The following is a 22964-nucleotide window of genomic DNA, read 5'->3' as shown; positions in this document are numbered from 1 at the left end:
GGAGTCACCATCCCTGGAGATGTCCAAAGAAAAAGACACTGAGCTATTCCAGAGGATCCAAGAAGGTCACAGGGATGGGGAAGGGTCTGGAGGAGCCTCGTGAGGAGCAGCTGAGGACACTTGGTCTGTCCAGCCCAGAGGTCAGACCTCAGAGCAGCCAAAGCCTCCTCAGGAGAGGCAGTGCAGGGGCAGGGTCCTGCCCTTCTGGGCGAGGGGAGCCGAGGGAAGAGCAGGAAGCTGAGTCACCAGAGCTTTAGGTTGGAGATCAGAAAAGGTTCCTCCCCCAGAGGGTGCTGGCACTGCCCAGGCTCCCCAGGGAACGGGCAAGGCCCCAGCTTGACAAATTCAGAGAGTTTGGACACCGCTCTCAGCACAGGGTGGCATTGTTGGGGTGCCTGTGCAGGGCCAGGAGTTGGACTCTGATCCTTGTGGGTCCTGCCAGCTCAGGATACTCCGAGTCTATGAAAGACTGGATGTGTTCAGTCACAGGCTGGACTCAACGACCTCAGGTTGTTTTCCAACCCAGGTGGTTCTGTTATTCTGTGACTCTGTGACTAATTCCGCTGCCCTGTCCCTTTTCCGTGTCCCTGTCCCAGGCCGGCGCTCCCCGCACCGGGACCGGCCTGAGGGCGCCGGCCCCGCCCCGCCGTCGCCAGGCGCTGCCGCCAAGGGAGGAAGTGTCGTAAGGGCCGACAGGAACTGGCCGGGGGTTTTACGGCCGCGGCGGCCGCGCTTGGCGGCGGCGGAGCGGGAGCTGCCCAGACGCGGCGGTGAGTGGCGGCGGCGGGGGGACCCCGGGCCCCGAGCGCTCCGGGAACGGCCCCGCCCGCGCCCGCGGGGGGAGCGGGGCAGCCGCCAGAGGGGGCGGCGGGGCGGCGAGGCGCGGCCCGGGCACCGTGCGTGCCTTTGTTCGCGCCCCCCCCCCCCCCCGCTCCCCGCCGAGCGCGGCCCGTGAGGCCGCCGCGCCTACCCCCACCTTCCCGTCGCCCCCGTTCGGTTTGGCGCCCTCCTCCTCCTCCCCGGTGAGTTTGTGTCGGTCTCTCCCGTAGGATATGGCCGAGGTACCGCCGGGGCCTAGCAGCGTCCTGTCCCCGCAGGGGGACACGCTCTCCCCCTTCCCCGGAGGAGGAGGAGGGGGGGCTGCTTCCTCCTCCTCCTCCTCTGCCGCCTCCTATGCCGCCGCCGCCGCCGCCTGCACCGGCGCCCAGGACGAGGAGGCCGAAGAGGAGGAGGAAGAGGAGGGACCCGCGGGCGGACGGGAGCAGCAGCAGCGAGGAGGAGGAGGAGGAGGCAGCGACGGCGGCAAGGGGGGCCCGCAGCACCGCCACCACCACCGCCACCACCACCACCCCCCGCACCACAACCACCAGCTCAACGGCCTCATCAGCCCCGAGCTGCGGCACCTGCGGGCCTCCCTCAAGGGCAAGATCCTCGGCTCGGAGGCAGGGGCGGCCCCCGAGGGGCTGGAGAACAAGCGAGCCAGCAAAACAATGGGCTCCGGACAGCAGCAGTCGTCGCCCCCCACCGCAGCGCCCTGCTCGTCCCCCCACGCCAACCACCTCCCTCCCCAGGGAAGGACTGCACCCTCTCCTCCTCCTTCTCCCCCAGCTCAAGGGGCTGGGGACAGGAGCCAGCCTGCTGCCACAACCACGACTGCTGCTGCTAAGACTGCAGCCCGCAATGGGCTGGCGGGAGAGACTGGCTTGGAGGAGGAAGAGCAGGAGGAGGGGGATGAAGGAGGGGAGGAGGAGGAGGAGGAGGAGTCCCTGCAGCTACTCTCCGGGTCCTTAGCAGCAGCCTGCAGTTTGAAAGGCTCGGGAACGGACTGTCAGCCCGAGGAGGACCTAACGATACGATACGTCCAGTATGAGTCAGAGCTGCAGATGCCCGATATCATGAGACTGATCACCAAAGATCTGTCTGAACCCTACTCCATTTACACATATAGGTATTTTATCCACAACTGGCCACAACTTTGCTTTTTGGTAAGTGCTGGAGGGAGCAGGGAGGGCAGGAGTTGGGAGTGGTTTGGGGCTGGGGAGGAGAGGATGGAAGGGTTGACGTTTGTTGAAATACTTTTAATAACGTTTTTGTGGCTAAGGCCAAACTTTTGTGGAAATACCTGTCCACTTATGACCTGTGCATGTACAAGTAAAGCTTATGCCCAAAGTTCTACATTTGTTAACACATTCTAAGTGGTGAGGAAAGGGTTTGAGCACAGGGCTAGGATCCAGAAATTCAGAGCTTCTAATCTTGGTTTTGACATTGACTTTTGTGACCTTTGGTAGCACATTTTATGATTCTGTCTCAGTTCCTGGGCTTGGATTTAAAAAAGAAAGTACTTAGTCCACTAATGCCTTGTAACTGCTTGGTAATTCTTGCACAATGGTTTTAAAACTGACTAAAGCAGGGCTGGCACATAAATGTTAAGTGATAGGTGGAGAGGCACTCTGAAAGATTTAGTAGACTTTTTGATCTGTGAGCTTACTTTGACAAAGACAAGTCCAACTGTGTTGCTTTTACAGGTGTGAGAGTGCTCGCAGCATGCAGGAATTCATTCTCACGTTGGCTCCCTGCACTAACAACGTATTTAGTGTTGTATTCTTCCTACTGCACTATTGAAAGGCTGGTTTAGCTGCCCCCTGCCTTCCTAAATGTTTAGCACTTTTTGTGTCTCAGTTGCACGCTTTTAGGATGATAATTCATCCACAGGTAAAGGAAACTGAGTAGAAGTTGGCCTGAGGAGTGTATGTGCATAGCAAGAGCTTAGCTGTGCTTGATTTACTCAGAGGAACCCTTACAGCTGCAAAACAGAACATTTAGGGGAATTTGTGGCACTTTCTTGCTAAAGAAAATGATGGATTCATCTCTCTTGATGTTTTAATTAAGGCTGGACACCCGTCTGAAAGGTCTGATTTAGCCAGAGCCAAGACACCCATCAGTTCAGGGGTATCTCTGAAATTTTGATAGAATATGAGTACAAGAGGTGAGGCTATTGGAGTCCATCTGGTTTTAAATTTCCTGAACATTCCTGGTTTAGGATCTGGTGTAATTTATAGCAGGATTGATACGGTTTATAGGAAGATTTTCAGAACTGTGCCTCTGAACACCCTGCAGAGGGAATACAGGAGGATTACAGGAAGTTGAGCAAAGCAAGAAGTTGACCTTCTGGAACAAAACAGAATATGAAAATACTGGAGAGCATTGTTGGATGCAGAGTCATGTTTGCCATTACAGGGATGCTGATCAGAGCACAGTGGTGTTCTTCAAACACTGAGCTCTGCCTGTGACTGATTTACCTCATACTGAGAGTAGAATGCTCAAGAACTACAGAAGTCCATACTTTGAGCATCAGGTGTACCCCTGGTAATGCCAAGGCAATGTTGGATACTCTTAGATCACAATGCATTTGTTTAAACTTTCAGTCATTATGGGTTTTTTTTTGTCAAGGAATAACTGGAGAATTTTGTTGTGAGAAGAGCAGTGACAACTTGTTTGACAGAGAACCAAAACAGATGATTTCTAATAAGTGCATTTAAAGAGTAAGATATCACTCAAGGAAGAGAAAGCTTATTTTGTAGTGACAGCTTCATTTTTTGATAGCCCTGAAGAATCAACAAAACTTTTCTTGAACTCGGTGTATTTGCCATTTTTTTGGAAAGGCAAAACAATGTAAAGTACATAAAAGTGTAGAGAACAATATATGGCTTTGAATGTCTAAACCAGCAAACTGTTACCTGCTTAATAATTTGAAGGTCTTGCTGCATACTGAGTCAAATTCATGTGGGGGGAGGGGGTTGGGGTTTTTTGTGACTGGCTTTAATATTTTGGGGGTTTGTTTCTTAGAGGTTGTCTTGAAAGCTTTCTGTTCTAGAAAATCTAATTTGTTCCTGCAGTTAATGGATTCCTGAACTACTTCTATCTAATAAATCGCTTTAAAATATTTATCTTCAGTCAGGGACTGCATATTTCAATTAGCAAGAAGTGTTGGGATGGTGAACATGAATCTTAGTGCCTGATGTCACAGAATCATTTGTCTTTAATGCTTTGTGGCCTCACAACCTTCTGGTTTCAGGTTTTGACTGGGTTTTGATTGTTTTGGGAAGAAGGGTTAGCCTGTGATTTGATTGTATTTGGAAAAAGATCTGTAAGGGTCAATTCAATCAATTCCTTTACTGTGTTTCACCATCACCATTTGAAAACTCTTCCAGAACACACTCACTGTCATGGCCCCTTTCCTTTTCCCTCCCTGTGAGGGGAAAGGACTGACACCACTGAAATTTAAGATGGGATGTGAATTTTCCTAAATTATCAGCACTTGCCTCTTTCTGATGGTTTATTCAGTGACCCATCTAAAACATAATTTCCCTATTCTGACAATGCAAGGCTAATTAACTTCACTGCGTGGATTTGAAACTTGCTGAATTTTGGCTTGGCCTTCCCAAGTTGCTCTAAGGGCTGGTGCAGCCCAGGCTGCCGCTTGTTTTTCCTTTCTCTTCAACTCCCTCTTCCTGCCTTGTGCCAGCTCCTGTGTTTCTGTGAGTTTGGGAGCTGAGATAACCCTCTAACTGGAATGTACTTTTAAATGTGTGTGTATTTAGCTGTTTTAGGGTGATGCTTTGTTGGTTTAGTGCTCTAGATATATTCCTGTAGGATGTCACAGGCACTGGAGCAAGAGAAGAGGAGGGAGTGCACAGCTGGAGGGAAGGCAAGAGGACCAACCCTGACTGGTTTTCAGGCTCAGACTACTTCCTAACTGTACACCCAAAGAAGAAATGAATATTCCACTTTAAAAGGACCTGGAGATACTGGAAATCTTAAAACCCTGTTAAATCCAATATCAAATTCATCCACATAACTGTTACCCTGACTTTGGGGGTAGCAAGTTGTGAGTACTACTCAGTGCTGAGGTGTCACACTGCAGCAGTGTCTGGGCTGTGGCAAGGAAATAACATTTTCCTCCATAAATGTCCAGGGGAAGGTGTCCCTGTCCATGGCAGGGGGCTGGAACTAGATGATCTTTAAGGTCTTTTCCAACCCAAGGCATTCTGGGATTCTGTAGAAGTCCAACTGTCTGGTTAAAATCATGTTTTGCCTGTCTTCAGAAGAGCAGGTTTGCTTTGTGTATTAGGTGTGGGTGCCCAGTAAATGCCTGGTTTTTTACTTATTCTCAGAAGCTCTGTCAGCCCAGTTTCTCCTCAAATGATAACCACTCCTCTGCCAAAAAATGACAGGGGGATGGGGCATCTTCTGTTTCATGTGAAGTATTTTTAAAGAGTGTTACGTCTTTGTCCCCAGATGGATTGTAAATGCATTTTTGACATCGTAGCTTTCTTTTAAAGTGGTTTTCTAGCTTCTAGTCTTAGCAGTGCTAAAGTTCTGAAGCTTGCATTTCAGACTGATAAATTAAATATTTCAGAAAATTGTTTTCAAAATCCTTTAGCGTGGGAGAGGTGAGCTTAGGAAACCTTGCTCTGTGCCAGAATTTGGATAAGACAGAATGTAATAAAAGCAGAGTTCTGGTTGAGTGTTGTAACCTCTCGTGTAATTCACTGTACCACTCAGCTGCCTTTTAAGAAAAATTTAGAAAATACGTGCTTTTATTGGATTCTTAACTTTGCCACTAGCTATAGCAGCATTTATAATTTAAACTTTCTCAAATTTAAAAATAACCTATTAATTCCATGTAAGTGGTTTTAAATGTGTTGTAAATCCTAAATGACTGCAGTTAAGTCTTGTTTTATACTAATGCTTTGCATTTTTTTTTTAAATTGGATTCAATTCAAGAGTCTTGGTGTGTTGAAATTAAGACTTGTAAGACATCGTGTCTGTTCTTTGGTTGTGGAAAACCAGGGGCTTAGAGGAAGAACCAGAAAAGTTAGGAGGTTGTCTGAGAAGTCTTCCTGGCCCCATGGCAGACGTAGGGAGAAGTTTTGTAGGAGAATTTGCAAAGTTTCCAGTTTGTTTTTAGGAGTGATCACACTTTGAGACAGTCTCTCGCTATCAGTGGCTCTGTGAAAACTGAAGTCCCTGCAGCCCCTGAGCAGGTGACAACAGCCAGGGCAGCTATTCCAGAGGGTGTTCCTCCCACAGGAGGGAATTGCTGGTGTCCAGGGCAGCTATTCCAGAGGGTGTTCCTCACACAGGAGGGAATTGCTGGTGTCCAGGGCAGCTATTCCAGAGGGTGTTCCTCCCACAGGAGGGAATTGCTGGTGTCCAGGGCAGCTATTCCAGAGGGTGTTCCTCACACAGGAGGGAATTGCTGGTGTCCAGGGCAGCTATTCCAGAGGGTGTTCCTCACACAGGAGGGAATTGCTGGTGTCCAGGTTCATGGAGTGGAAGCAGAGGGACGTGGGGATTTCCAGGTACCGGGAAGAGCTGCGGCTGAGGCCCCAGACTTGGGGTTAAAAGCATTACCCTGAGTGTATCCTCTAACGGCATTCGGTAACACGATCCCTAAATGAGAGCCAGTTCGTACCCAGCTGTGCCTGGGATACTTTGGGATGGACTTCGGTGCAGGTTCTGCTGTGTTTGAATCACAAAACATTTCCCTTTTGGGGCTGGTTGGCTGTTTTAATCTCCCTTAAATAAAATTCACAGGATCTAGATATTAAATGCATACTCAGACTGTGGTTGACAGACATAATGGCATCTTTGATAATGAAATTAATACAAATTGATTAATTCTGTGAAAAGTAATGTTCTTGCTGCTTTACAGACATTTCTCTACTAGCTCTTCCAGTATATTAAAATCTGGTTTGTTTTAAGCATTTAAACTTATTCATAGGAACAAAGATGATGCAAATACTGGATTTGGATTCATGTATGTTAATCCTGCTACTAATAACCTACTGTTGGAGTAAATCTTACAGTACTCTGTGGAGTTTATGATATACAATAGTGACTTAGGCTAAATTCTGTTTGTAGAGAATTGCTTGTTTAGAAGTACTCTCATATACCTGAAAGGAAAGTCTGGCCCATGAGTATCTTGTCCTAAATGACTTTGTGTGGGAGCTACTTTTCCTCCCTCCTCACGACTCTCCCTATTTCTGTCTGGCTTTTTTTTTTTATTCACACAGTTTAACCTTCTCCAGGAAATTAAATTGCAAAGTTTTGCATCATGGTTTAGGTTTCATTTCCAGCTTTAGATAAGGTTGGAAAGAAGGAGAAAGGAGAGGAAAGGCAACAAAAACCTCTCTAAATGAGGTGGAAATGCAGCATTCCCTTTGTGAGTGGAACAGCTCTAGATTAACTGCCAGACTTACCTGCCTGAAGACAGAGAAATAGATTTAAGTGTTTGGTGAACTGGTAATAGAGTCATTCTTTACTCAGCTCTCTGGCAGCAGTGGTAAAACCAGTGGGTATTTGCTTCTTTGATCACTGAAACAAAATTCTTTGCTGTTCATTTAACATTTTAAATATATGATTCATGAACTTTTCAGAAAAGTGCTCTGGACAAGAAAGAGCTCAGATATGAAGTGTCAGATTGTCACTACTCCTGAAGAATATAAAAAAACCCAACATATATCTTAAAAATTCTCCACATAACTGTTAGGATCAACAGTTTGCACGTGTTCACTCCAGGGCAAAGCACAACTATAACGTGCTAGTTTGTGGTGTGCTTTCTTTTTTTTTTTTTTTTTAGTGAGGTTTAAGATTACATCTAGGTACTCTGCATAATTATAGCAATGTTCTGAGCAGTCTGTCTGATGATACTCTTTATTTAACTCCCTGCTTTTCTCAGGTCTGAACTGAGATACAGAACTTGCCTTGAGCTGAAACTTTGCATACACTGTTTTGAGTGTGGGCACAGCTCCTCTTTTTCTGTGGCATAAACTGTGTTTTGGAACAAATGAAAGGCTTAGAGACTCTGTGTTTCAGTCCACTTAGATTGTGCTACAGTTTTTGTTTGTTGTTTTAAAAACCACTCTGTTAGATTGTTCAGGGTTGTTCTTGGATACTGCTGAAATGTATTTTCCTGCCAAATAAAAACTTAGCAATAGTTACATTTGCTTCAGCTACATTAGAAATGGAGTTAAGATTGTGCTGTATCACAGGGCTTTGGAACTGCAACTTCTACTTTATTTGGCTTCATTTCCACATTTGCTGCAGCTTCTGGTTGACAGATTACTTAGTTTATAACCCACAATTCAGGTGGAGGTGCTGAAAGACTTGATTCTTTTTGGGGTGAAGAGACTGTGCCTGCAGCATGACCTGCAGGAAGGAATCTGTCTCAGAGCTTTAGCCTACAAGCTGTGCACAAAGGTTCAGGTGGTTGAATTTATACCACACACTTTGGAGTAGTGAGCTCTGGGTTCACAGGTGGCTGCTCTGAGGCCTGGCAGTACTGGCTCTAGCAAGTCCTTTTCATTTGACGTATCTTAGAGTCGTAAATTTGGATTATCCAGCGGCTCTTGTGCCAGCACATGCTTGTGCCAATCATGTGCTGTAGTCCTGCTTTAGCTGTGGCACTTGAGCCCAAGATTGGTCCTCTCTGCAGATCTGTCAAAGGCTGTGGATCCGCTCACACGCCCATATGTAAAATTATGAGTTTCTTTTTATCTCTGCCCATCTTTCCTGAGTGCACAAGAGTTTGTTTTCCCCTTGGATGCAGCATTACTCAGTTTTACTGCTGCAGGTTATAATGTCATTGATCCCTTATGCTGCCTAATCCTTCAGTTAACATGACTTAGTTTTCCTTTCTCTCATGGTAAAATTTTGGTGAAGAGAGTGGGTGTGCAAGTGTTTTGATGAGTGTTTGGGGAGGAGTTGGGTCCTTTCCTTTTTGGAGTTTTTCTTGTTAATATTTCAGAATGCCTACGTCTCCTTGACCACGGTTACTGTGACAATGCCACTGGGATTAACTGCCAGTGCATAGCTCTTAACAAATGAAATCTCCCAATAGTTAAAATGTGTGAAATTAACTCTGCTTTTTTGTTTGTTCTCTGGGTGTCATATGACTGAAAGCGACAGTGTCTAAAGATTAAATGCAGCAACACTTTTCTCTGATCCTTTGTGACCTTGACATTAAAACCAGACAAAAATTAAGCATGTTATCTACCACAGCCCTTGTACAGGAAAATTCAGATCACTATAAAACAGGAATGAACTCTTTTTCCTCTGAAGAAGCCCATATGAAAGGGTAATTTATGCCTTAACCTGGTCTTTTATTTATTTTCCCTTTTTAATCACATGTGTTCTTGCCTGTAGACTTTGTGAAATGATAATGTGCTTCTCTCCAGGAATAATTCATTGGTTGTTAATTGACTTGGAACTTTATTGGAATGTAATAAAGCAATTAAGTCTTTTAATCGTAGTAATACTTTAGGAGACACTTTTAAAATTAACGTCGTTACCTTTCCATAGCTTTATACAAACAAATTTTCTGTGGCTCTTTCACTTGAAAAATGAACTGGTTTACTGCTTTTGGTAGCACTGTGGATCCCAAACTGAGAATTCCATCCGTGTATGTTTGTCTTTAAGGCCATGGTAGGTGAGGAGTGTGTAGGTGCCATCGTCTGCAAGCTGGATATGCACAAAAAGATGTTCCGCAGAGGTTATATAGCCATGTTAGCAGTGGATTCCAAATACAGAAGAAAAGGAATTGGTAAGAATAGCTTTTTTTTTTTGTTCTTTCTTCCTTAAATCCTCTAGCTGGGATAACTGTAGCTGTCATAAAGATTTAAGCTGAACTGAACTTCAGGATGTGGTGCTTTGTGTGTCATCCCTGCCTTACTCAACCACACGAGCTCCCCAGTGGATTTTCTGATTTTGTTAAAATAACCTGAAATGCCCTGTGAGGTTCACACCTGGGATCTGATGAGGCTAAAAAGAAAAGCAGGCAGCATCCCCTTACCTCTGCCTCTACCACTGCCAAATAACAACAGTGGGAACTGCTTTGTGGTTTATGTATGCCCTCATTTCCATGTTGTGTACAGGCTCCTTTTTTACAGTGAACTTATTTCCTGACTTACCCCTATAAATAATGCATATATTACCCATCAGGGAGAATGTATAGAGCTCATTATTGTATTAATCAGGGAAGAAAAATAGCTGTGTATTGTTACTTGAATGATTGAAATGGCGATCTGTTTTGTTGGGAAGTTACATGGTAAAGAAATCACTCTTGGCAGGGAGTTTGCCCTTCCTCATTAATCAGTTTTGCCCTGGTGAATGGATTTTCATTCTAACACCAGTTAGTCAAGTTGGCTTAATTAAATATTTGTTCTTATGGAACTTAATTTTTTTATGCTGGTTATTGTGAAATTACATTTTGTTAGGTATTTTTAACTAAATGTAGCCATCAGCTCCAAGGCTTAGAACTGTGCTTCACCACTCATCCACACTGAACAGCTCATGCTTCTGTGATTAAAGACAGAAAATTACTTGCAATCGAAAAATACAGTGATCCATTGCAGAATGTATCATTGTGTTTGCTCTCTTCCAGAAAAAACCCTCCAAAAAACACTGTTCAAGCATGTGCAGATTTTTTCTTTCCCCAGTGCAATTGAAAAGCCATTGTTGGTTTCTGTAGTGGAGCAGAGGAAGAGGATACTGAGAAATCACTGTCTCTGCTTTCCTTTTAGCTGAGTCATGAAGGAGTCTGCCATAATTTAATTGCAGGTGCTTGGATTCAGAAGTAAATAAGAACTAAGGCTGTTATTATGAAGATTACTGCAAGACTTTTCCCTCACTTTAGTCAGTCTGTTAAATTAGAATTACATACATAGAATTGGTCTTTAAAACTTTGCTTACTCTAGCATTATATATGTTGACTTTTTCCTATATTTGCCACCTTGCTGTTTCTCAGAGTGTGCTGTTAACCTGAAGATCTGCTTTAAACGTAGAACAGTTTTATCATAACACTCAATGAAAATCTTAATTGATTAAAGTTTTGAGAATATTTTAAAACATTCTGTAGATTCCTTGGGGTTTTTTTTCCTTTTCCATAGCCTTCTTATGGAAGTGAGATTTATGCAATTTTCACTGAACAGCAGTTTTTTCCACTAATAACTTTGAAATCAACTTTCAATTTCACCCCAATTCTGCAGACAGGTAGGGATATTACATTTGTAGAACTGTTGTGAAATAGATGAAAAATAACGATTAAAAAAATTAATGCTTGTCTGAGGGGAAGGGATGGGCTTCAAGAATATTATTAGATACTAGCAAACCCAAATGGGAGTGAGCCATAAGAGCAGTGGTTTCATAAGTTCTGTTACTAATAGAAGTATTTGTTTTAGTAAGAGGAAATTCCCTTGGAAGATGAATGTCCTTCCAGTACATGCCAGCAGATTTTGACTTTAAATGCAACAAAAAGGAATGAATCACAACTTGGAAGGCTATATATAACCATGTTGAGCATAGCAGCCAGTTTCTAATATCCTTGTGTTACAAGAATCTTGCACTTGAGCTGAGTCTCTGGAAAACTTCACAGATTATTTTAGTGTTCAGACTTGAGACTGCAGCTTGACTGCAATTCCTTGTTTTTCTTTCCTCCCTGCTTTCCCCAGGTGTCATGTCTTGTAGGTAGCACCCATTAGTCATATGTAAACTGGCTTTTTTTGGTTTTTTTGTACTTCAACTCTGACACTTACTGAAATCTGTGTTTCAGGTACAAACTTGGTTAAGAAAGCTATTTATGCTATGGTTGAAGGAGATTGTGATGAGGTAAGATTTTATAATCAAAACTTTTATGATGTAAATGGTTTGCAGTCTCTTGTATGTGGATTCTCCTCACAGGTTTTTCTTCTACAGGACTTCTTTTAGGTGAGAGATAAGTTGGTAAGAAACTCCTTTATAATAAAAGGGAAAACAACCTCCAAAAAAAACCAAGTATGGCACAAATTGGAGATGGACTTTCTAAATTTGTCCTAAGTGCTGAAATTCAGCAATTTACCTTGTGAAGCTGCCTCAGCCTTCACTCAAACCATTTTTGTTCAAGGGCCCCAGTTTGAGGTGCAGTGGGATGAGCATGTCCTGTGCAGCCCTGCCATCCCTGTGCACACAGAACAGTGTGTGCTGTGCTGCTGAGAATGTGGATTTATCACAGCCACTCATCAGGCTGTTCTGACACTGCACAGAGCAGAGCACCACGACACAGACGTGCAAGGAGAGCGACTGAATCACTGGCAAACTTCCTTGCCCTAAAAGCTGTGACTCTGTTACCAGATTACAGTTCCTGCTTTTTAAAAAATATAAATACATACATAAAGCACCTATATTGTTAAGTGTCTTGTTTAACTTGTGAGGAACCAACCATCCATCCACCCTCCTTAACCAGGTTATCAGTCCCTTTAACTTCCAGCTCCTTGGCACGATGCAGCTGTTTCTGATCTGTGAGCACTGTCATTTCAGTGTGTCAATGAGCCTTTGATCTCTCTGTTATCTGACTTCAGCTGCTCCCTCCATTGTCCCACTGCCCTGTGGGGAAGTTTCTTATTCAAAGCCACAATTGGTGTCACAGGACTTCTGGCACACACTCCACTTTATTTTTCCACTTGTTGTGTTTTGCTTCTTGCAGCATCCCTGCCTATGCTCTGGCTTCATTCATTGGGAGATTTATTCTTCCCCTCAGATCCCTTCATGCCTCTGCTTGCTGGTGTCTTCTTCCCCCTCACCTTGTAATTTATGTTGTACTTGGGCAGCACAGTGCAGTCTGTAATGCTTTTAAGTACTTTATTTTGGCACCTTGCTTCTATCATGGTTTCTAAAATGCTTTCCTCTAATCTCTTTCACTACTTGCCCACACTGAACTAGTCAAGAAGAGGTTGGTTGGTTGGTTTATTTTCCCCACTGCATTCTGCTATGGTCTTGAGTTGATTTCCCTTTTCTAGACTAGTAAAGGTTTTAAAAAAATGGAAAACTGCTCAAGGATCATGGTTCCAGTGTTCACACCACAGCTGCAGAAGTGAGATGCAGAGAAGGGAATTGCCCACTATTATTAGAGAGTCAGGAGTAGAACTGGATGTTTCTACTCAAGCTCAGAGTTGTAGTAATTACTGTGTATTTCCTGAATATCTGTGTGCTACTTCTCATGTGAATTCATTTCTAGATTGGACTAACAGGTGACCTCTAACAGTCATCTTTTCTGTGCCTGTCTTTTTCCTCTACCATTGTAACATTAATCTAAGATCCCCTTTTGAAGTTTATTTACCTCCATAAACATGAAATAAATGTGATAAGGGTTGCAGGTCTGCAGTGAGGCCTCATTAAGTCTTAGCCACAGATTTTCATCTCTGGTGCTGTATAGATGCTTTGGGCCAGGGGCAGAGGGCATTTCTCACATTCTGTCACTTTATTCGAAGGCACTACAGTTCAGACTCCTTGAATTGTCTGCTGGATGGGGGCAGCCATGGTTTTGGAACTGCTGTTTGTAGAATGATGATTCCAAGCTCATCCCCTGCTTTTGGGGGGCTTTTGCACCAGCTGAGTTGTGCTGGCATTAAATTTTGAACTGGGAGCCCTTTAGGAAGCATGGAATACAAACAGAGTATTTGACTGATTTTTCTGCACCATCAGTTGTGTCACACCCACACTTGTTTTTATTTATGTTGTTCTTTTCCACATGCAGGTTATCCCCAACCAAACAGCCAATGTTTTCATGAGGTTTTTTTTTTGTTTGTTTTTCACTTTGCCACCAAGTAAGCTTCTTCCACATACCCAAAATGGTGCAAAATAAGGCTGTTAGTTACTTGTACTACGTGGTGGAGTGTTGAGTTTTCAGTCAGACCAGAATCTGAAAAATCTAACTAGGCACCCATGAAAAGCTCTGCCCTACTCTTGGCTCTCACCAGTTTTCACAACAGCTGTCAGGAGATCAGTTTCTGATTAATTGATGCTTAAAGCTCATCAAACACAAAGTAGTGCATCACAATAATTTGTCTGTGTGAGACAATAAAATTAAATGTATAAATAGTTTCATCATCTCTGCAGCTTTTAGGGTATTTTTCTACATCTTTTAGTAAAATCAGAATCCTGATGAAAATAAAGATACTGCTTTTTCAGATAAGGTGGAGCTCAATTTAAAACAAATTGCTATTTTCTGAAACATGCTTGGAATAGGATTAAAAACATGAATATGCAGCTGTGGGTGTTGTGAAAAACTTCCAAAGGCTGCTTGGAAACTCTTCCCTTCAATCTAATTATGGAATAGATGCAGTAAATAGACTTAATTTTAATAACTTGTGGCACATAATCTGATAAATGCCTCACTCAGTGTGTTGCTTTTCGAAGTACCACAGATTTGGCTTTGGAGGTACCACCATTGAGTCCTGAAAAACAAAGGATTTATACAACACCACAGATGAAAATCTTGACAAATCCCAGCTGATAGGTGGCATTTCAAAGCCTGCTGCAATGTTGTGGTGTTTAAGGACATTTTTTTCCCCTGTAGGCTGTTTTAGTGGGAATAAACCAAGGCAGGCCTATGGAATGAGGGATTTACAGTGGTCAGCACCTTGCCTGAGTGGCAGCTTCTGCTGGCTGCAAGATCTTCCACACACAGGGGTGATTTCTCTGGGAAAGCTGTGGAGTGAGTGAGTGAGGAGGTGAATTGACTGGAATGGAATCTGTGTGCAGGGGAGGAGCTGGCCATGGAGCTGGCCATGGCCTACATTAGAATAGAAACCAGGGAAGTGATCTGGTGTTGGGGGTGGGTGCTTGAACCAGAAATAACCTTCAGGCCTGAAGAAAGTGCTCAACAGCAGCTTCCAGCTGGAGTGTCTGCACATAACATTACAAAACTTCAGGATCTCTGATTATTTTTTATTCTTTTTTACCTTTGTGACTTTCTCAAGTATTTGATGTTCATGAATTCTGATATTTGGGGTAGTGAACTGTAATGGGCTGAGTTTCCATTGCATCACAGTGATTTAGGATAAATATGGGCTAGTTGCATAGAAAGGGTGAACTATGGAAATTAATCAGGTGAAGGTGAATAGTTCTACTTTCAGCTCCAAAGTTTTGGAAATATTTTCCTTCAGTTTAAGAAAGAAAAGCATGTGCTAACTGCAGCAAGGTGGGTGTCTGGTTGCTTTTTGTACTGTTTTTGCTGGCAAGCAATTTCCCAAAACTCTACAGCTGAAGATCATCCTGTGGAACTGTTACATCCCTTAATTACAATTAGAAAGGAGGAGTTGTGTTCATATGCAGGTTTTCCATCTGTAACAAATGACTGAGGAATCTACAGACAATCCATTCACTTCATATTACTGAAATAATGTACCATGCAAGTGGTAACTAATGAAAATTAGACTCCAGTAAGTGGGGACTTCAAAAACCTTTTTTAAGCCAAAATTTAGAACATGAAAGGGAACCACAGATTCTTGTGGATGTCCCATTGAAACTTCAGAGTGGGGTTTTGACCACACTAGTAGATGTGTCACTTTAATTCAGCACCACACTAGCAAAAATGAAATGTTTGTCTTTATAGAATCCTATTTGAAATCATTACATTACTGATATTTTAGTATCTCCTTAATCTACAAGTATATAAAGTATGAACTGTTAGATTTTGGGTTGTGCCTCTCTTTAAAAGTTAAGGCAGTTAAACTGATTAAGGACACTGGACAAGCCCTCATAACTTGAGTCTGATGATCTGTCAGACTTAAATGTTAAGAATAGCAACCTCCTCTGTGAGTGCTGAGAGGACTTTCTTCATTTGATTTGGCTGTATCCTTTCTATGACTTGGGTTTTAAACTTGAGTTCCTTTAAAATTTGAACTGAAGAATCAAGAAAACTTGACCACTCCACTTGGCTTCAGTTCAGGAATAAATTCAAGGTATGGAAATGTACAAGGAACATTGCACTCCACTCTTAATATAGAAATCTTGCTTCTAAAGCCAGTTAATATTAGAGTTGAGCTAAAATGTTAGGTTTATAAAATTTAAGATAAAAGAGAACGTCATAACCTTCAGAAAGTTGCAGCTTGAGCAGAAAATGCTGTTAAATCTAATCAAAGCTTTGCTGCCCTTCAGGGGGATGTTATTGTGTTATCAGAGGATTTAACAGGCATATGTGTACAACAAAATCGACCCACAAGAGCAGAAATAAATGTAACAATTGAAAGTTTGGAGCTTGATTGAAAATCTCAGGAAGAGATGCACTCTCCACCAAAGGAAGCTAATGAAATCTGAATAAAATATGCCTGTGTTTCCTTTTCAGATAGCAGAAACATATCTTCAGCTGCATTATGTTGAGATCAGGGAATTACTTTTCATTAAGCTGAGACTTCTTTAGAAATACCAGAACAAATCTGTTGCATTTGCTTTCAAGATGAGCATTCACTCAGGTAGTGGGATTCCAACAAACCTGTATTTCAACATTTAACCACTCCCTTCAGCTCAGTCAGCTGCAATGCTGGAAGTGCTTCAGCATTGCCAGGTGTTGGAGCTTGCAGTTGAATAGAGTTGTTACATCACGCTGCCAGGTTACTGAACCTTTGAGAGAGTGAATGCCCTTGGTAGCTGAGAGTTCAAATAAATAATCCTCTGCACAGTGGATTTACACAGGTCAGATTCCTTCTTTGGCTTCAATGTTTGGTTTAAATTGGAATTAAGGAATTGTACAATGTGTAGAAAATAGCCCTCTCCAGCAAAATGATGGTGCTTCCATAATTTGTTACAGATGAATAGTTATCCATTTTAATGCATGAAGGATGTTAGGAGTACTCCATCACCTCACAGGACTTGCTAGTAATGTTCTGGGAGTTGCCAACTAGAGCAATTCAATCTCTCATTCCTGTCACAAAACTAAGAATTGAATTAGGTTGTCTTAAGTGTGCAGCTACAGCACTGCCCTGCTGTAATTTCAGAACTCTGATGATTAATATTTTAATGTGTGACTCTTAGTTCCTTTTTGTCAAACCAGCTGTTTCCAAGTCTTACATTGTTCACTGGATTGTTATCCCCAGCTTTATTGTTCTTTCAACATCCTTACACTAAGAAGCACAGGTGGAATTGCTCATTGGAATGTGGCAGCCAGTGGTTAGACTGGTCACCTCCAATAAGATTTTAAAATCCATTTAATGTATATATTTAACTCAAGTTTCAGGCCACTCTAACCACTGGTTGCCTCCCCCTTTCACGCTGGCTTAGCCACTCAGACTGGAGAAAACAAACCCTGTGGAGAGAAAAAGGGAAGGTTTTCTGCCAGGTGGCTTTGGAAGTAGCTCAGGAAGCAGCCTTGAGATCTGGCAGGAGAGGCCAGGGGGAAAGGGAATAGGAATGTGTGCTTGAAGGCAGGGAGGCCACAGAAGCCATGAAATCAATGGACTTTAACCACTCTACAAATCCAGGCTGATATTTTGGTGCTGTATTTTCACTCTATGGTCTCTCTATAGTGAATCAGCTCCTGTTTAATATGTGGATGATCACTGTTGGGGTGTGTGAAGCCCAGGCCTTGTTAGTTCAGCCCATGTTCTTGTGCAGCCAGCATCTCTTGCTAATAGCAGAACCTTAAATAATTGAGTTGGACACCAGTAAAGAGGCAGAATTAGTTTTTATTTTGTGGAGGGGGTGCAGGGCTTGTCAGTATGGCAGAGCTCTGTTCAGTACACAGTGAGAAAAGAGAGAGAAACAATTCTGACAAATTCTGAAGTTTTGTGATGAATGTCTTGTTAAGGCCAGCGTAGTTTTTTTGCCTGTGCTTGAGAGCTCTGAGGCAATTTTGAGTCTTAATTTGGACTACTCTTGGGCTTGGGTTTGGTCTGAGTTATCTCTGACAGGTCTTTCTGCAGCTGGGATCTTACCAAAACAAGGGAAAAAATATGGAAAACTCTGCTTATTCTTCTGGTGTGCACTGTGATTTGGGTTTAGGGGATTTGTTGGTACCCAAGTTGGATCACCAACCTGGGATAGTGGAAGGTGTCCCTGCCCATACCAGGAGGCTTGGGCTGGATAATCTTGAAGGTCCAGCCCAGCCCACTCTGTGATTCTTGTGTTGAGCACAAATACTGCAAATGTTGGATCTGGTGTCAGTTCAAAGCTCTTACCTACATCTAACTTGAAGGAATCAGGGGTCAAAGATATCAAATCATTACGTAAATCCTCATGTGCTGAGTTCTTGTGACATGCAGAAGATCAGTCACTCATTCAAAGTGTGTTTTGGACCCTAGCCTGTTTGGTAGCTTGGGTTTTGGGGGAGGATGTTGGGAGACAGAGGCTCTTGGGATTTGTTTATTGCTGTGTTTTTTACCCTCGTGGTGGTGAACTGAAATACTGTTTACAGCCAAGAATTAAAATCTTGAATGTTGTTTACAATTACAGTTGTGGATGAACTGCTATATTATATTCTTTTTTAATGTGGGAATGGATGCTTAATGTGGAAATATTGCTTAATTAAGTAAAGATAAGAAGGAATGAATTCCATTTATTGCTAACAAATGTACCTTTAAATAAAACCTTTGGAATTGGTTCAGCAATCACGTACTTGCAACTGCCGACTAACACAACACGCTTTTTTTTCTTTCGTTTTATTTCTTTTCTCCCTTAAAGGTTGTATTGGAAACAGAAATCACAAATAAGTCTGCTTTGAAACTTTATGAAAACCTTGGTTTTGTGCGAGACAAGAGGCTGTTCAGATACTATTTAAATGGAGTGGATGCACTGCGTCTGAAACTATGGCTGCGTTAGGAGACCCCATCCCAGCGAGCAAGCGACGTCCCAGCAGCGCAGAGTTGTCCTTTGCATGCAATGCAATTTGTCCCAAATTGCTTTGCAAGGTGGACTTTAGTACTTTCCATGCAGCTCTTAAACCTGTCAGTGTCCCATTGAGTGTCGCACACATTCGTTGCACTTTGGCATGGCGCATTTGTTCCGAATTAAAGCCGATTGTCTCAGACTCCGAGTCCTTTTGGTACCAGCCAGATGTGCCAGGTGATAGCCAAGATATGTTCATTCATTTGCAAGTCTGCTGACTCTTTAGGACATCCACACAGTGAACGTTTTATCAGAGAAAACCTGGATGGGAATGCCGCTTTTGGTTCCCGAAAAATTCAAAATAAAGCCAATGTAGATTGTAAAATTCTATAAGTATACTAACATTTCATACAAAAAATTGCCATAGTTTTCTGGGGAAGAAGAAGAAAAAGAAAAAAAAAGGCTTCAATTTTAGGTTTTATTTTTCAATATTGAATTTTTCCATTCTTAAATATTGGTACCTCAGTGATTAGTGAATGAAAAAATGTATTGTAGGGTGGGGTGTGTGTTACAACGAGTAACCATTAAATTGCGTCTGCCAGTGCCTGTATAGATAAGTATATTTGTCTTCACCTCTAAGTTTGGAGTGCATGCTTTTATTCTTTTACTTTCTTCAGTTGTCTTTGCAAGGAAAAAAAAAAAAAAATCTCCTTTTATTTAAATTCTGGATTTGATAATAAATTATTTCAGATTTTTATAATTCGGATACTTCTCCCAAACAAGGGGTTGGAAGGCCCTTCTTATAGCAAGAAGTGTAAGCTATTTTGAAAACCTTGAGTAGCTGCTAAAAGAACCTGGTGGCACCAGTGAATTTCTGCTGGGTTTGGATGCACTTTTTTCATTAAAAGAGCGAGGGACTTCTTTTAAAAGAAGATATAGAAAAATTAATGTAAATTGGTATGATTTTTATTTAATCAAAATTATTGCTAGAAGCTCTGAGAAACAGCTATTTTATGGAACAATTTTTTTTTTCAGATTCAGATTGCTTTGCTTCAGTGTTCTAAAATGCTTCAATCTTTGGTTCTTGGTCTTGGAAATAAATTTCAAGGTGTATCGTATTCATTTTTAGCTGCTCTCATTTTCTCAACTTAACATGAGCTAAATTATTAGGGGATTTTTTTCCCCCTCTAAAATCAAAGCAGCGGGGAAGGAATTCTGTCTCTCTTTCTTGCATTCACTCTTGCTCTGTTTTTCTCTATTTTTTTTTTTCCTTTCTTTATTTGGGCTTACATAGATTTTACAAATACCCATCAGTTTTTTCAGTAATGACAGTGTCGAGGCTTTCTTGTTCTGTGTGATTCCATAGCCCAGATCTATGAATCAGTTGGGTTGGTTTTTTTGTTTTTTTTGTTTTGTTTTTTTTAAATAAATTTTGAAAGACAAAAATAAAAGTACTAGGTGACTTGTGGAAGCACCTCTGTAATCAGAGATTTCAGAGTTGGAAGGGACCCATCAGGATCAAGTCCAGCTCTGAGGTGAATGGTCTGTACAGGGATCAAAAGGATGAACTCTCAGTGAATTTGCTCCCATGGAATCGAGCGAATTCTACAGATTTGCCTTACTACACTTTTTTTTTTTTTTTCTTTTTAAGGTTTGGTTTGAGTCATGGGGTTGGTTTTGGGGTTTTTTTTTGTTTGTTTGTTTTCATTTTAGCTAATTACTGTACACTAAAAACAAAACCAACAAAACCCCTACCTCCAGTATCATTTGGAAAAGAGCCCTGTGCAGGAAAACTGGATTTGAGCAAAGCCGCCTTTTGCACAGACCAATCGCACATGGTGATGGACATTTCTTACCATGTACAAATCATGAGTTGTATTTGAAAATAAAGATTTTTAATGGAAATTTGCCCTGCTGAGTTTTCTGCTTGTAGAGACACCATCTGTGCTGTCCAGGGGGTCTGTTCCCCTCAGAAAAGAAAACTCATCTTTAAGAGGGTGCCCAAGACGAGGTGTTGTTGTAAGAGGGGTCTGTTACTCCCAGGACATGCTGGAGCTCAGCCTAAAGCCTGTGTGTAGCCACTGCTGCCTTGTGACACAACAAAACCTCTTGTTGCCCCATCCCCTCAGCAGTGCCAGTTTTTTTGGGTGGCTTTTCAGCAGTTTTGCTCAGTGTTAAGACTTCAATGTTGGTAGCCACTCCATTGAGTCAGGTTTCCCTCAGCTGTGGTGCAGGATGTAGGGACTGCCCTGGAGCTGGATCTGGGAGGTTTCAGACCTTGCAAGCAGCTGCTGGGCTTGAATCACAAATTGCAAACTGGGTTGCCTTGTGTGTCTTGCTGGGGTTTCAATCTGCAAAGCCAGACAGGCAAGTTTTCTATTGGTTAATATTTAAGCTGTGGGTGTCTTCAGATTCAAAAGCTGACTTGGAAGTGAGCTGAAATCTCTCCTCACTGCTAAAAATATCCCTCTGGAGCAAACTTCAAATACAATTCTGGTTGGTTATTGTAAGAAGTGGTTGCTGCCATGCCTGTGTTGAAAATACTGAGCAAAATAGGTGCAGTTTTTGTTTTTCAAAGAGCACGTGGCCTGAAAGGTTCTGCCATGGCTGCTGTGTCACAGAGTTCACTGCAGGAGACACTGAAGCTGCATGTGTTGGGTCCTGTCAAACAGATTTGTTCTCTGTACTGCTTGGGATTAGGAAATCAAGTGAGAAGCCTTGAATTTGCATAGATTTTCAAAAGGAATCTAGCAAGGAAATGTTGGTTATTTCTCCTGTCTGTTGCTAAACACAGTTCTCTCCCCCTCGCCTTTTTGCATTGACAAATCTAACTAAGGAGTTGATTGCTTTTATATTTAAATTTGCCCAAATGTTGCTACTGGCTGACATGTTGGTCTGGATGTTTGCATTCATTATGTTGTTTTTTTAAGAAATGATCAGGTTCATCACCTTCAAGGCATCATCAGATTGGTGTTGCAGAGTATGTCACAAACTATTTTTCAGGGCACTGCAAGACATTGCTACAACTCAGTGCTGTGTTGAAAAAACTTCAGGTCTTGTATAAACATTACAACCTATGTTGGAGTTCAGGTATCAGGTGGGCATCTATGAAAATAGCAAGTGTATCTCAAAATACTGGACTGCTGTTTTGAGTGGATTATATTCTTCTGTCCCTTTATCCTTTTTGATGAGAACAAAACCAGTGGGGTTACAAAATGTACAAGTTGTCTAAATACAATGCAGTCAAATAAATGGTTACGTTGTTTATCTATTTCCTTTTCAACGGGAATGTTCTGATGATTGTTTTGTCTACAAAATACAAATACACACTTGCTCAAGGCCAGGCTGGATGGGCCTTGGAGCAGCCTGGGCCAGTGGAAGGTGCCCCTGTCCATGGATCTTGAAGGTCCCTTCCAACCCAAACCATTCTGGAATTCTCTGGCAGAGAAATGGTGGGAAGATTTTTACAAGAGAAAACTGTCTCTCATGACTTGATTTAAAAGTTGCCATTCCTGTGTCAGAAGCATCTTGAACATCATTTATCTGAACAGTGTCATAGCTGAGCTGAAATGGGTCCTTTTTTATGGCTGTCAAGTCATGATTAACACACACACTCTGGATTTTCCTGGGAGGTGAGGAGGGGGGTTTGTTATTCTGCTTGCAGGTAAGCAAGAATTGAGTGCTGCTTGCAGCCCTTGCAACGCTGAGAACTCTTAAAGCGTACAGAGGAATCTTGGGTTTTCTTTTCATACTTTGAAAAAATGTACTTTTAAAATCCTCTCAAAGTACTTTTCATGTACTTGGAGCTTTATTCCCTCTACCATTATGTGCAGGCTCCTCAAACTGGGAATTTGCCAGCAATTGTGCCTGTGTGATGTGCAGGTGGCTGAGGGCTGTAACCAGCCTGCCAGAGACTGCTGCTCATCTGCCAGGAGCTCCACGGCTTTTCTCCTTCCACTTGCTTTTATCATTCCTTACAGCTTCCAGTACCTAAAGAGGAACTTTTTTACAAGGGCATGGACTGACAGGACACGGGAATGGCTTCAAACTGACAGAGGGTGGGTTTAGATTGGAGATGATGAAGAAATTCCTGACTCTGAGGGTGCTGAGGCCCTGGCACAGAGCAGCTGTGGCTGCCCCATCCCTGGAAGTTTTCCAGGCCAGACTGGACAGGGCTTGGAGCACCCTGGAATAGTGGAAGGTGTCCCTGCCATGGCAGAGGGTTAGAAAGAGATGGTCCCTTCCAACCCAAAGCATTCCATGATTCTGTTATTCTAGTGAATGATTCTCCAGCTGTTCAGCCCTTGCAGGTGGCTGGAGGATGT

General features: G+C 42.6%; 1 protein-coding gene across 2 annotated transcripts; it reads left to right on the top strand.

The window, feature by feature from the left end:
* The first annotated feature begins 688 nt into the window (after positions 1-688).
* On the top strand, positions 689-21922 carry NAA30 (N-alpha-acetyltransferase 30, NatC catalytic subunit). Of its 2 annotated transcripts, XR_015288535.1 has the most exons (6): positions 689-770; positions 1050-1985; positions 9484-9607; positions 10953-11055; positions 11615-11670; positions 18496-21922. XR_015288535.1 is itself a non-coding variant. In XM_086894848.1 (5 exons), exons 2-5 carry the CDS (start codon positions 1053-1055, stop codon positions 18631-18633), a joined length of 1251 nt encoding a protein of 416 aa, XP_086750974.1. In that variant the 5' UTR covers positions 731-770; positions 1050-1052; the 3' UTR covers positions 18634-21922. The 2 variants fall into 2 exon arrangements, 1 of the variants encoding a protein (XP_086750974.1); XM_086894848.1 differs by lacking the exon at positions 10953-11055 and having other exon boundaries at positions 731-770.
* Positions 21923-22964: the final 1042 nt, after the last annotated feature.

Source organism: Cyanistes caeruleus, chromosome 6, assembly GCF_971803275.1.
Source record: "Cyanistes caeruleus chromosome 6, bCyaCae1.hap1.1, whole genome shotgun sequence".
Classification (NCBI taxonomy): domain Eukaryota; kingdom Metazoa; phylum Chordata; class Aves; order Passeriformes; family Paridae; genus Cyanistes; species Cyanistes caeruleus.
This window is presented reverse-complemented; position numbering and strand designations above follow the sequence as displayed.